The 13,541-nt window shown below is 36.8% G+C and overlaps 1 protein-coding gene across 2 annotated transcripts in view; it reads left to right on the top strand.

Moving 5' to 3' along the window:
- TRAPPC11 (trafficking protein particle complex subunit 11) overlaps positions 1-13,541 on the top strand; it is a 39,846-nt gene that overhangs the window by 4,604 nt on the left and 21,701 nt on the right. For both annotated transcript variants that reach the window (XM_081959822.1, XM_081959823.1), the window contains exons 5-11: positions 140-254; positions 3,872-3,971; positions 4,646-4,719; positions 5,222-5,318; positions 7,483-7,616; positions 9,812-9,959; positions 10,989-11,082. In XM_081959822.1, the coding sequence (XP_081815948.1) occupies positions 140-254; positions 3,872-3,971; positions 4,646-4,719; positions 5,222-5,318; positions 7,483-7,616; positions 9,812-9,959; positions 10,989-11,082 (762 nt within the window). The remainder of the gene's footprint in view (positions 1-139; positions 255-3,871; positions 3,972-4,645; positions 4,720-5,221; positions 5,319-7,482; positions 7,617-9,811; positions 9,960-10,988; positions 11,083-13,541) is intronic.

The raw sequence follows: 13,541 nt of genomic DNA, 5'->3' as shown, positions 1-13,541 counted from the left end.
TTTCTTCACATTTTTTGATCTTGTATGGCTGTTTTCAGTTGTTTCATTGTTTCCTAAATACCTCATAATAAAGTTTGTGAATATTTGAATTAAGATCATTCAAATCATTTTTTAATGTACTTGTCTGTATTTGCTCTAGGAGAAGATGTTACTGCTTCAGAAAGGGCAGCAGCTTTATGTAATGCTTGTGACCTCTCTGGAAAGTCCCTATTTGTTTTGCCACACACTGATCATCTTGTAGGTTACATTATAAGGTAAGCAGATAATGCAAAATATAGGCTTTTTTTGTATTACCATATTTTTCGGAGTATAAGACGCACCAAGGTTTTGAAGAGGCAAATTAAAAAAAAAAGTTTTTGTACTCTGCAAACCTCCCAAAAACGGCCCGTTTTTTTGCGAAAACAGGCCCGTTTTTTTTTTTTCAAAAAAAGACATGAATAGTCCTTAGGAGGCTTGTAGAGTGCTCCTCGGGATGGGGGGGGGGGGCAAAAATGAGCAAAAAAACCTGCCCGTTTTTTGCAAAAATGGGCCCTTTTTTGTCAAAAAAGGGCATTAGAAAGCTTATAGTGTGCTCCTGGGGGCCGGGGGGGGGGAAATTGAGCAAAAAACGGCCCATTTTTTGTTCATTTCTGCCATCCCCAGCCCCCAGGAGCTCTCTGAAATCTTCCTACAAGCTGTGCACAACCATTTTGGTGAAGGGGCGGGGTTTTATGAGACAAAAAAATAGCTGTATTCAGTGTATAAGACGCACCCAGATTTTCAGTCTCTTTTTTGAGAGAAAAAGGTGCATCTTATACTCTGAAAAATACGGTACTTCTTGAGAGGCAGAAATCTTGTTGATATCCTTAGAAGTATGCCAGTACAATTTACTGTAATGTAATTGGTATAACAATGCCTTTCACAATTTAAAATAACTCTTTACTTTTTACATGGATTTTATCTTTTGACATAAATTGGGACTAGCAACTCCAGAGCCCCAAGATTATTCCATCAAAATTAAGTAGGAAAAAAGTTCCCTCTCCATTTTTGGGGCAATTTAATTTTGTTAAGGGAAAAGTTAAAACAGATGTGTTAAGTTGCTGTTACTTTTATTTTTTCTGAATCCTACTCAAACGTCATTTCCAAGCTTACACTTTTAGGTTATTACAATTAAGCCCTTATGTCCCTCAGTGATTGAAGGGAAAAAAAGGATGAAATTCCTTGCCAAAAGTATACTTGGATCTAAAACATTTTTCCGCTAGAGGCATTTATGAATTTTTAAAATGTTTATTATCTATTTTTATTTTGAAGTAAAGGTTAAAATACAAAACTCCAAAAAATAAAAAAGGAAAAAATCCACAAAACAATCAAGATTAAAAAAAGAAAAAAGATGCATGAAAAGGCAACATATTGTATACATATATTATCCCCCCCCCAATTGAATAATGATTAATACATTACTATGAAGTAGAGGAATTTGGTAAAGTTGCAAGCTTAAAAATAAATAAAAAATAAACACCGATAATTACTAAATATCTGACATAAAGGCAAAATGAGGAATTAGAGTATTGGAAATGCAAGTAGTTAAAAAAGTAAAAAATCTTGGAATCTGGCTAATGGCCAAATGTTCTACCATAAAAGAAGACTATTATTCAAAATCTTTACAACAAATACGAAAGGACATGGAAAATTGGGCTAAATTACAATTATAGCTGATTGGAAGAATTGCAATCATAAGAATGAATATCTTACCAAAAAAATATTTCTATTCCAAACTGTACCAGTAAAATTAGGGAATTTTTTTTATAACGAAAAAAGAAAGAAAAAGAAAAAACTGGTCATATGTTTCCGCGTGTGCATGGAGTGGTTATGGTTGTATTTAAAAGTCTGACAGCCCAAGGATAGAAACTCTTTTTAAGCCTATTTGTTCAGCTGGCTATACTTTGATGTCTTCTGCCCGATGGTAGATGTGCAAAGAGACACTGACCAGAGTGTGAATCATCACTGAGTATCTTCCTACTCTACTAAAGCATCGAGACCTAGCGATGTCATCCAGTGGTGTCAAGAGGGCCACCAATGGTTTCTTGTGCTGAATTGATCACTCTTTGTAGTGCCTTCCTGTCTGCAGCTGTTAAACCAGCATGCCATACTGTAATGCAATATGTGAGGACACTTTCTGTGGTGGACGGATAGAAAGAGGTCATCAGCCGGACAATATTAAAGTTTCAAAATTCTCTGTTAACAATATTTTATTATAATCCATTATAATAGAAAGTTTACTATGATATATTATCTATCCCAAATCATTCCAAAAGTTTAAAATAATTCACCCTGGATCAAATAGCCACATTTCTTTCTTTCTGCCATCTCTTATCAATTGTTGTCAAATTAAACATAATAGATTTAGTCTCCACAATAAGTCTGTTTTCCCAAAAAAAGTCCAAATAGAAGTGATTTCCGGTTAGGTGTAATAAATCCATCCAGCCTCCCTCAATCTTTGCTTGTATATTTCAATCCAAGATTAAAGTAAAAATTTAAAAAAGAAACTCCAAACATTTTGCAAAATTCAAAAAGTACAGAAATCCTGTGGTGAGAGTATAATATTGAAATAAGTCAAATAAAAGGTCTTCCCCCTTCAAAAGCATGCCGTGCTTCTACACTGAGGGGGAACAGAGGTTACCCAGAACTTTACTGTTACTGTTGCTTTGAGCCAATCTATCTTAGTCTTCACCTCATGGGATAATTGTTGTGGGGAAAATAGGAGGAGAGTGTTATTGTTTGCTGCTTTAATTTATAAAGTAATAAAGTCTGGATTTTAAAAAAATGAATAAAATGCCTGCTTTGGATGAAATTTTACAGATTCACAAAAATATTAACACAAACCAGAAATCACATAATTTTCATTTCATACATATCAGCCATCCCTAGTACTCTTCTGAACTTTCTCTGCTATATCTAGCTTCCCTTTATCTTCTTTTTAGCAAAACAAAGTACTGAGCTATAGCAATCCATTATTTTCATTTTCCCATAATTCCTTTTAAGAACAAAGTCTAGCCCAGAAACCTTTTACAAAACAAACTGATGTTGGAGGCTATTGACTGCGTTACAGTATGTCAATTTTCCATTTATTTATTTTTCAAATTAAAAATAAAATTGAGGTGGTAAGCATTAAGATTTTGATCTGGGCTGTCAGAAAGTAGTTGCTAGGGGCCAAGAAATATAAAGTGTTTGAAAATATTTGTGTATATTATTTAACTTATTTATATAAATTATTTAACAGTTCTATCTATTCTACGGTGCATACAAATACATCAATCCAGTTGTCTTTCAAGATTGTTTAGTAATCTCCCCTCACCCCCATATCTGTTTCTCAGTGACTCTTCAATTAAAAGCTTTCATAGACAAGTTCATTAGGTATGGGCTTTATAGTCTATTTGGATATCAGATTAAAACAAACATTTTCTGAATTAATTCCTAGGTAAGCATATAAAGCATATACTTTGTTGTGGTAATTTGCCATTCTTTATTTTTTCCTGTTTGTACTTCTGAGAACTTCTCAACAAAGTTTTAAATAAATATTTGTGAAAATTATTAAGTATTGGGAAGAAGTAGTTATCCTCCCCAAATAAAGCATGTAATAGTTGAGAAAGACAGTTGAGATTATTTTCATTAAATAAATAGTAACTGTTTAAGGATGGTTAACATAGATCATTCTTTTAAAATCCTTTAAATAGTTGGAAGGAGTTTAGTGCAAAATATAAATATAACTTGAATGCTTTCAGGGAAATATTATCAGTCTGTATAGGACTTTCCCTAACTGTAATTTTATATATATTCTGAAATATGTCTCTATTTTTTGTTTCTAAAAAAATTATGCAATTTTCTTTCATAGGTTAGAAAATGCTTTCTATGAACATGCTCAGACCTATTACTACACAGAAATACGAAGAGTAAAATCTCATAAAGAATATTTGAACAAAACAACACATCAGGTATTATTAAGATTACTGATAAAGTAAACTACTATTAATGAAGCATTAGAAGTAAGATCTTAAAGAATACAAATATATAACATTATTAAAAGGTAATAGTATAAGAGTTACTTATAGAATATTTTCTTTATTGACATTTCATTAGGTAAACCACGATTAAAATAAAGTTTATTCACAAAGGCATTCTTGTGATGTTTCAGTACTGTCGTTTATTAATTTCTGTTAACAAGAAATATTACTTTTACTGTTATTTTGATTAAAAAATTAATGTTTCATTATATTGAAAAATGGAAGAAGGAATGACTTGTGTTTGCATCTGTATATCTGTTTGTGTATCAGAAAAAGATAAAGAAGAAATGAAAAGCAGTTTGGGAAAATTATTTATATCCTGCTGTTTTACTAAAATTGCCTAGAGATTATAAAATATAATGATAAAACATCCAAATGCAAATTTTAGAAGCCCTATAAAAGCAAATTACAAAGTGCAATCTAGCAGCAAAAATAAAGCTTATGCTAGTGAACAAAATTAATTGAAATCCACTGAAAACGTGTCAGGCTTACTATTTAGCTAAGTATGAAGAGATACTGATCCTTATTTAATGTTGCCTACATTAGAAAGGTTATAGTTAAAATTAACATAGTTTAAAATGTTGCAAATTGGTTTTATGTTGCAGCTTTTGTTTGTTAGACACCAGTTCAAAATAGCATTCTTCAGTGAGTTGAAGCAAGACACATTAAATGCTCTAAAGTAAGTATTTTTTTTTCAAATTCTGAAGTAGTAAGTGAAGGTCTCTGTTCATCGAAGGCAGAGAATGGGTGGTAGAAGAGTGGAAAGATTTTGTATGTGGTAGTTGTTAAATCACCACCTGCTATTTTCCAGGTTTTAAGTACATACTGCATGTTCTTCTCAAATAACTTCACTCAAAGTTAGTAACTGCCTTATGGTATAATATCAGCAATATTGATTCATTTCAGCATGATGAGCACAATTCTTTAATTTCTTAAATAAATCAAAAGGCAGTGGGATTCATCCTAGAGAAAATGTACCTAAGAGTTGACACCAATTTGATGGCAATAATTAAATGGTGGAATACTTGAAAGATATGAAAAAGTGCTCTTTTGGAAAAATTGTTGACTGAGGAAAGGGTTAGAGTTAGGGTTAAGGTTACCATGTTTATCATTTAAACTTTGAGATTTTGGGATTGTTTAATAGTATTTTATATTCCAAATGAATACTATTTTATGTTTAGAAACTACAAAACTGCCTTTAATCTTGTACATGAATTGAGAGCTCATGAAACAAATATGCTGGAAATCAAGACTATGGCAGGATTTATAAATTACAAGGTAACAACTATATTATTTTTACTTGTACTACTTTTAGGCTAACGGTAGAATAATACCAATTTATACATGTATTAAAATTTTGTAGATGATATCTAGAAACATATATATGACAAGAACATTTTTATCCTTGATGTTTGAATACGATAATAGGCGATGTATTGCTGACCATATGTCAGTAATTCTCAGAAAACCAGTCAGTTGGGTGACAGGAAGGTGCCAGTGCAATTTCTAACTAAGGAGACTACACACTGGCTGTTACAATCCTGATCCTTCTAGCTTATAAAGCATTTGGATGGCAAATGTTTATACATCGGAGAGAGTATCTCAAAAGTGCCTTTTCAAATCTCAACTGGGCTTTGTTTTTTCCTTGAGGAAGACGTTTTGCTCTTATCCAAGAAGCTTCTCCAGTTCTGACTAAATGGGGAGTGGGAGATGGAAGGATTCATTTGCTGTTATCTTGTTTTCAGCACTCTTTCTGAGAGCCATTGAGGCCACTTGTGGGTTTATCTGTGCCCTCAGGGTCATCTAAATCAATGCAGATGGGTCTGGAATCTTCTTGGAACTGCTGAAAGGATTGTGTTGTAAACAGGAGATAGGTGATATTCCTTCCTGTCTGTTGAGAGAGTGTTGTTTAATTTTAACATAGATCGCCTCTTTTACTCCTCTTTCAAACTAGTGATTCTCTCTGTCCAGAATGCGGACTTTTACCTAGATGACTAAGAATCTCCATAGACAACAGAGATGGTAGTTCAGGAGCTCGAAGATAAAGAATGACCAAGGTTCCCAAGAGCCACATGTGGGATGCAAATTGTCTACTTTGAGTGACTGCAATATGCACTTCTTCAAATTCACTGCCAGTGGAACTTTTAAATGGGGACTTCTAAGTGTTGCTACTTTGATTTAAGAAAAAGTTGATTATCAAAATGTTGATATAATCAGTTGATGTGAAAACTGCAAAGATTTGGCCATTTGTTCTAGACTTCTGCAGCATTTTAAAATTTAAAATCACAATGGTTCAGAGCATGTGGAGAACTCTTCGGAGTACCTTTGTCTTCCATGAATTGTATGGGAGCCCGCATATGCTCTAAATTGCCCTTTTGTCTTCAAATCTGAAGTCTTAACAGATAGCCTTATTGGGAAATCACTTATAATTCATCCCTTTTTGCTTTGTTTACATTTAGCTATCTTTTTGGTAGTTGCAATAGAGTTTCTTAATTTGAGGGCAATGTAAATCTTAGGATAATCTGTGGAATACATTGAAGCTGGGTGAGGAGACAGTAAGGGTAGAAAAGCAAGGCAAAAGGTTTCTGCTAAACACGTGACCTTTCTTCATATACTGCAGTGATGGCGAACGTCAGGACACGCGAGGCCAGCTGAGTTCACCCTTTTTTAAAGCCACTTTTCGTCCTCCTCAGGGTCCAGAGCCTTTATAGGAGCCTGGGGAGGGCAAAAAGAGCCCCCCCCCAGGCCCTCCGGAGGCTTTATGAGCTTCCCGGAAGCCTCTGCAGCGCAAAAAAACAGGAACGGACTTCCAGTTTGCTCGGAGGGTCGTTTTAAGCGTTCCGAAGGCTTCAGGGACCGTCCGAGGCTTCCCTGATGCCTTCGGAGCGCTTAAAACGACCCTCCGAGCAACCCGGAAGTCACTTCCGGTTTGCTCGGATGGTGGTTTTAAGCGCTCCGAAGGCTTCAGGGACTGTCCGAGACTTCCCTGATGCCTTCGAAGCGCTTAAAACGACCCTCCGAGCAACCCGGAAGTCACTTCCGGTTTGCTCAGAGGGTGGTTTTAAGCCCTCCGAAGGCTTCAGGGACCATCCGAGGCTTCCCTGATGCCTTCGGAGCGCTTAAAACGACCCGCCTCGCGTGCCCTGACAAATGGCTCCGCGTGCCACTTGTGGCACGCATGCCATAGGTTTGCCATCACGGATCTAGATTATTTGGGAATGAATGGAATCCATTCTTTTAGTCCTTAATTATTAGCCTTTTCAGTTTGATTATTTTCATAGCCCTAGCACACTTAACATATGAAGGTATTTAAGGGTTGGATATAGAAAGATTCCTATAAAAACATAAAAGTGGCATGGCTTGCTACATGAATATACAATTTCATTATACTGAATTTGAGTTTCTAACCTTTATAAAGTGTTCTAATTTCTCTTCTTTTTAGATCTGTCGCCTGTGTTTTCAGCATAATACACCACTGGATGCAATTGAACAGTTTAGGAAACATATAGATCTATGCAAGAAAAAAATAGGAAGTACAGAGTTGACTTTTGAGCATGCTGCCTGGATGTCAAAACAGTATGTTTTTAAAGTATTTTTAGTATTATGTTTGGCTAATTAATTACTTAGGTAGTTCAAGCTGAAAAATGTTCTTTTTTGCCTACATTAGTATCAATTGAAGGCTGTATGACTCAGAATTAAGTTTGCAATAATGAAATAATGTCTTATTTGTTGACTTTATATCCTAATTTTTCTCTGAACTCAAAATATGCGGGGGTGGAGGAAGGTGTCTCCTATAATTTTATTCTCACAGTGACAGTCTGTGAGATGACAGCCAGTTTGGTCTAGGAGGAGGAAGGTGTGCTACATTTGTTCAACCCCTTGAGTTATTTGTAAACAAAATAAAGGTGGGATTTATAGACACACATGTAAGTATACATACCCACACACACGTACATATGCTATATATATGTATGCGTATATATGAATATACAGTGTTTCCCCCAAAATAAGACAGGGTCTTATTTTCTTTTGACCCCCGAAATATGGCTGTGGACTTATTATCGGGGGGGCGGGCAGGGGATGGGCCAGGCTATGAGGCTCCGCTTCAGTTTCTGAAAAACAGCACCACCAAGCAAGTGAATGAAGCTGGCTTGCTGGCTGTGACAGCTCGGGCTCATCAAAAGAGAGAGAGAGAGAGAGGAGGGCGGGAGGGGAAAGGAGGGAAAGTCAGGGGGGAGGCTCAGCTTAATGGGATATTCGATATCCTGCAAGGTACATTTCTTGCCTTGGGACTTCCCCACCTCCCCTCCTTTTCTTTGCAAAAAGCAGAGCCACACCAGCTGGACAGGGCAGAGATGAGGCAGGCATTGTGCTTGGGATGTGGGGGGGAGAGTTTCTCAGTGCCTCTCCCCTCCTTTCACCTCCAAGCTTCCCCACTCACACAGCCTCTTCTTCCTCTTGTAGAGGGGAATAGATGACATTTGCCTCTACTTACAAGGGAGGCTTCAAACTCCTCTAAGAGCAGCCTTGTCACTACTCAATGACAATCGCAGTGAGAGCTGTCAGTCAGCGTGGAATGTCCCACGTCCGCCAAAGTTGGCTCCCAAAAGCAAGGAAAGACAAAAAACCTCACCGCTGTCTGATAAGAACTGAGGCGATAGCTGTCAACCGTGACAAGCGTTGGAGCATTCAAAACGCGGCTCCCAAAGTCAAACTGATCTCCCTCCGTGGGAGCAGCAATTTCTGTTTGGGCATAACGAAAAGGTAGAAAGGCAGCCTGGCTGTCAAAAGGAGGCACCGCACCCGCTTGGCGTGGGCTTTGCCAGGCAGTGTCCCGAGAAGTTTAGGGGCCACGCGGAGAGGGAGAGAGAGATAGAGGGGTGTGTGATGGGTGGCAGGGCTGTTGGGTTTCCCTTGCCAGACTCCTGCACGACCACCGAACAACACGTGATGGGTTGGGCAGAACAAGTTGTTTCTCCAGAGCTCTGCCAACCTTTGGGGGCAAGTTTCCTCTCCCACTTCTCCAACCTGGAGGTAGTGGATGGCGACCGAGGGGATGTGCTTACCCGAACTCTGCCCCCAAGTCGCTGCAACCATCCAACACAAGGCTGAAGGAGACCCAGATGCAAAATGTGACACATTTAAACATGTGCAAAAAAAAAAAAAAATCACAACCCTCTCCTTTCTTCTCACCCCCACCCCCCGGCATTATCCCTCCCTTTCAGATTTGGTGAACATCCGAAAAGCCTGCTGTCTCTCGTGCATGCGTTTAAGTAGTTTGGGGGGTGTTATTTTTTGGTGGGGGTTATTTTAACCCATGTGCTGAAAAGCCCAATTGGGCTTAGTATCGGGACCTGTCGAATTTTTGGGGAAACACGGTAAATATCTAAATAAACTTGCCTGAGTAAGTCACCTAGTGAGTCTTGTGTATCTCTAGTGCAATTAGCAATCACCATGATAAAAGCTTATTAATACTGCTAATACGTTTCTTTTTAAAAATTGTCATTAATAGCTGATGTATTATGACTGCAATCCTGCAAAGAAGCCTAGGAAACAAAAAAGAAATGTGTTTCTTATTCTTACATTTTGTGACACATAACATATTGTTTTGGGTTTTTTATATAATTATGAAAGCTGGAAAATTTAAAGTGCTTCTTTAAATTTAGATTCCTAGGACCTTATATGTTCATGAATTGCCTCTTGTCATTACTTTTATTTTCAGTTTAACTTTTGGTAAAATATTAAAGTCTATGTTTATGGTTTCTTAACAGATTTCAGGCTTTTGGAGATCTATTTGATGAAGCTATTAAACTAGGGTTGACAGCTATTCAAACACAAAACCCAGGTTTCTATTATCAGCAGGCAGCATATTATGCACAAGAACGGAAGCAATTGGCAAATGTTCTCTGCAATCATGAGGTGAGTCATAGATTATTTTATAACTCATGAAAATCTTTAGTAAAATCGTGTATTTTTCTGTATCATGGTTTTTACTTTGTTTACTTTCTGGCAAGCTAGTATTCTGGCAAATTGACATACCAAAGAATTATAGTATTTTGTACTTGTGTACCAAAGGGTTTTCTTCAAGTCATTGAAATGTACTCTACTACAGTATTGTGTAAAGAACTGATATATGTTCATTCCTTTGTGTACAAGGCATTCATACAAGCACTTTTGTGTATAGCTAAGCAGCTTATTTAAATGTCAAATTTAGTCATGGATTATCTGCAAAGCACACTAATTAGATAAAGTCCTAAAATAATGCTGGGCATTCATTAAGTAATCTGAATGAATTTCAGTTAAAGAATACCTTACAGATTGATATCAAATGATTATCCTTCCCAAGTTGACACTAATAACCAATGTGTATGTGCTAAAGAATCATCTATCTTACCTGAGTTGTAAGCATTTTCCATGTTCAATATAAATCTTGAATGTGGAACCTGAAATTTTGACGTTTTATAGTAAATGCAAAATAAATGTTAGATACTCTAAATGTAATGTTTTTAATATCCCAATACACTGTTTTACAGTGGAGCTACAGACCTGTGTGCAAATTTTAATTATAAGCCATGCTACATTAAATGATGGAATGACTATACAGTAATATGTATTTTTACTGAAAGTTTGCTAAGAAAAAGGAATGAAGTATAGCTTTTCAGATTGCCAGGCAAAACATATACTTTTCTCCTTATCAATTGTGATTTCTGTGCTTAAATATTTATTATCAATATAATTGATATTTAGTTAGCTAAAGAGTGTATCCTTGGATTTAATTTAATATCTTATGATTCAGTTGATATTTTTGCATTTTGTATGAAATACTATATTGGTGAAGGCTTGTTCTTCTATGAACTCATTTTTCTTCTTCCTTGACTTGTTATTTCATTATTACTTTGATCACACATTAAAAATCAAATGTAAAGAAAAAATTTGCTGAATTTACAGTCTTCTGTGATATATCCAAATCCGGATCCATTGGAAACACCAACTGGAATGCTTGACTTCTATGGACAAAGGCCATGGAGGCAAGGAATATTAAGTAAATATATTTTTAATTTCTTAATTAAAAACAAATAACTTAATAAACATTTATGCTAGAAAATGTGAAGATAAATTTGTAGCTCTTATAAACTGATCAGAGATGGTAACAGAATTCTGTGCTTCCTTGTTCAGCTCAGCACTTGTTTGTGTTCTTTTGAATGAATTAAACATTTAAACTGAACAGCGGGGACAGAGAATTAATTGATACAGAACATTTCTGTCCCCAGCAATCTAAAACTTATCGGGTTATCAGTGCATGTAACATCGATGTTTGGGCGGGTAAGATTATCACTCCTGTTGTCAAGCAAAACCAAGCATTTAATAGTGAGTGCCATACCATGTGCATGAATTATACAAGTGGCAAGAAAATAGGGGCAGTCAGACATAACACAGGTTATGTAGACAGTAAACACAGGGTCAATCAAAATGGACTCAAATGTCTATACACTAATGCACAGAGTATGAGTACACTAATGCACAGAGTATTCTAATTCACAGGGTGAATTAGAAATTCAAGTAAATGAGGGCTGCCATTACAGAAACTTGGTGGGATGAAGCCCACAAATGGAACATATAGCTAGAAGGATTTAAATTATTTAAAAGAAATAGACCAAATAAAAGAAGAGGTGGAGTTGCACTATATATAAGAAATAACTACATCTCTACAGAAATAGAGCACAACAATGATGAGAACTATCTTGAATGCATTTGGGTCAATATTAAAGGTTGGGGGGTGGGGGGATGACATTGCCATAGGCCTATACTACAGGCCACCCAACCAAGCAGAGGAAGTAGATGAACTTTTTGCTAGTCAGCTAACTAAGGTATGTAGGAAGCACACCACAATAGTAATAGGGGATTTTAACTACCCTGACATCAACTGGGAAACAAACACTGCACCAAGTGGAAGATCTAACAGGTTCCTAACGAACCTAGCAGACAACTTTGTTTCCCAAAAAGTAGAGAAGGGAACAAGGGGATCGGCCATATTAGACTTAATTTTCACTAACAGAGAGGAAATGATAGAAGGTGTTGAAGTCATAGGAACCCTGGGGGCAAGTGACCATGCAATATTGGAATTCAACATTATGCAAACACAAGTAGTAGAACAAAGTCAAACTAGAATCTTGGATTTTAAGAAAGTTAATTTCAATAAGCTTAGAGCTTGGGAAGAATTCCATGGATGAGAATCCTCAAGGGGAAAACAACTCAAGAAGCTTGGGAAATTTTGAAAAATGAGAATACAAAAGTTCAGTCTAGTACAATACCAATGAAGAAGAAAAATAACAGCTCCCAAAAGAAACCAGCATGGCTGCATAAAGAACTCTCTGATAAATTGAAAGACAAAAAAGTTAAGTATAAAAAATGGAAAGAGGAGGACAGAATAGGCAGAATATCAGCAAATAGCCCAAGCCTGTAAATATGAAGTAAATAGGAAAGCTAAGGCTCACAATGAAGAAAGGCTTGCCTCTTTCTTCTTCCAACATGCTAAAAACAAGAAAAAGGTTAAGGAAACAATTGGTCCATTGCTGGGAGAAAGTGGCAAGAAGGTGACAAGCAACAGGGAGAAAGCAGAACTATTTAACTCATTTTTTGCATCTGTCTTTACACAAAGGGAAAAACAGTCCAACCTATCAAAAACAGCACCACAAAAAACAGATTCGGAACACAAGTTAAAATAGGGAAGAAAATGGTAAGTGAGCACCTGTCTACCCTAGACGAGTTCAAATCACCAGAACCGGACGGATTACACCCCAGGGTTCTGAAGGAACTGGCAGATGAGATCTCAGAACCACTGAACTATATCTTTCAGAGATCCTGGAGCACCAGGGAACTGCCAGAGGACTGGAAAAGAGCTCATGTGGTTCTCATCTTCAAAAAAGGGGAAAAAAATAGATCCTGGAAACTATAGACCTATCAGCCTGACCATTAATACCAGGAAAGATTCTGGAAAAAAATAATCAAGCAACGAATTTGCGAACACCTAGAAGCAAACAAAGTAATAGCCAAAAGCCAACATGGGTTTGTCAAAAACAGATCATGCCAGACTAATCTTATTGCATCCTTTGACAAAGTGACAAAATTAGTGGACCAGAGGAATGCCGTCGATATAGTTTACTTGGACTTCACTAAGGCATTTGATAAGGTAGACCATAACCTACTACTAGACAAAGTAGAAGAATGGGTTAGACAGCATCACCACCAGATGGATTCGTATCTGGCTGACCAACCACACTCAACGTGTAGTCCTCGATGGAACTGCATCTACATGGAGGGAAGTGTGCAGTGGAGTACCCCAACGCTCTGTTTTAGACCCAGTATTCTTCAACATCTTCATCAATGATTTGGATGAGGGAATAAATGGGGAACTCATCAAATTTGCAGATGACACCAAGCTGGCAGGAATAACCAACACTCCAGAAGATAGGCTTAAGATACAGAAGGATCTTGACAAAC

Source organism: Natrix helvetica (assembly GCF_964273705.1).
Source record: "Natrix helvetica genome assembly, chromosome: 7".
In the NCBI taxonomy this organism is placed as follows: Eukaryota; Metazoa; Chordata; class Lepidosauria; order Squamata; family Natricidae; genus Natrix; species Natrix helvetica.
This window is presented reverse-complemented; position numbering and strand designations above follow the sequence as displayed.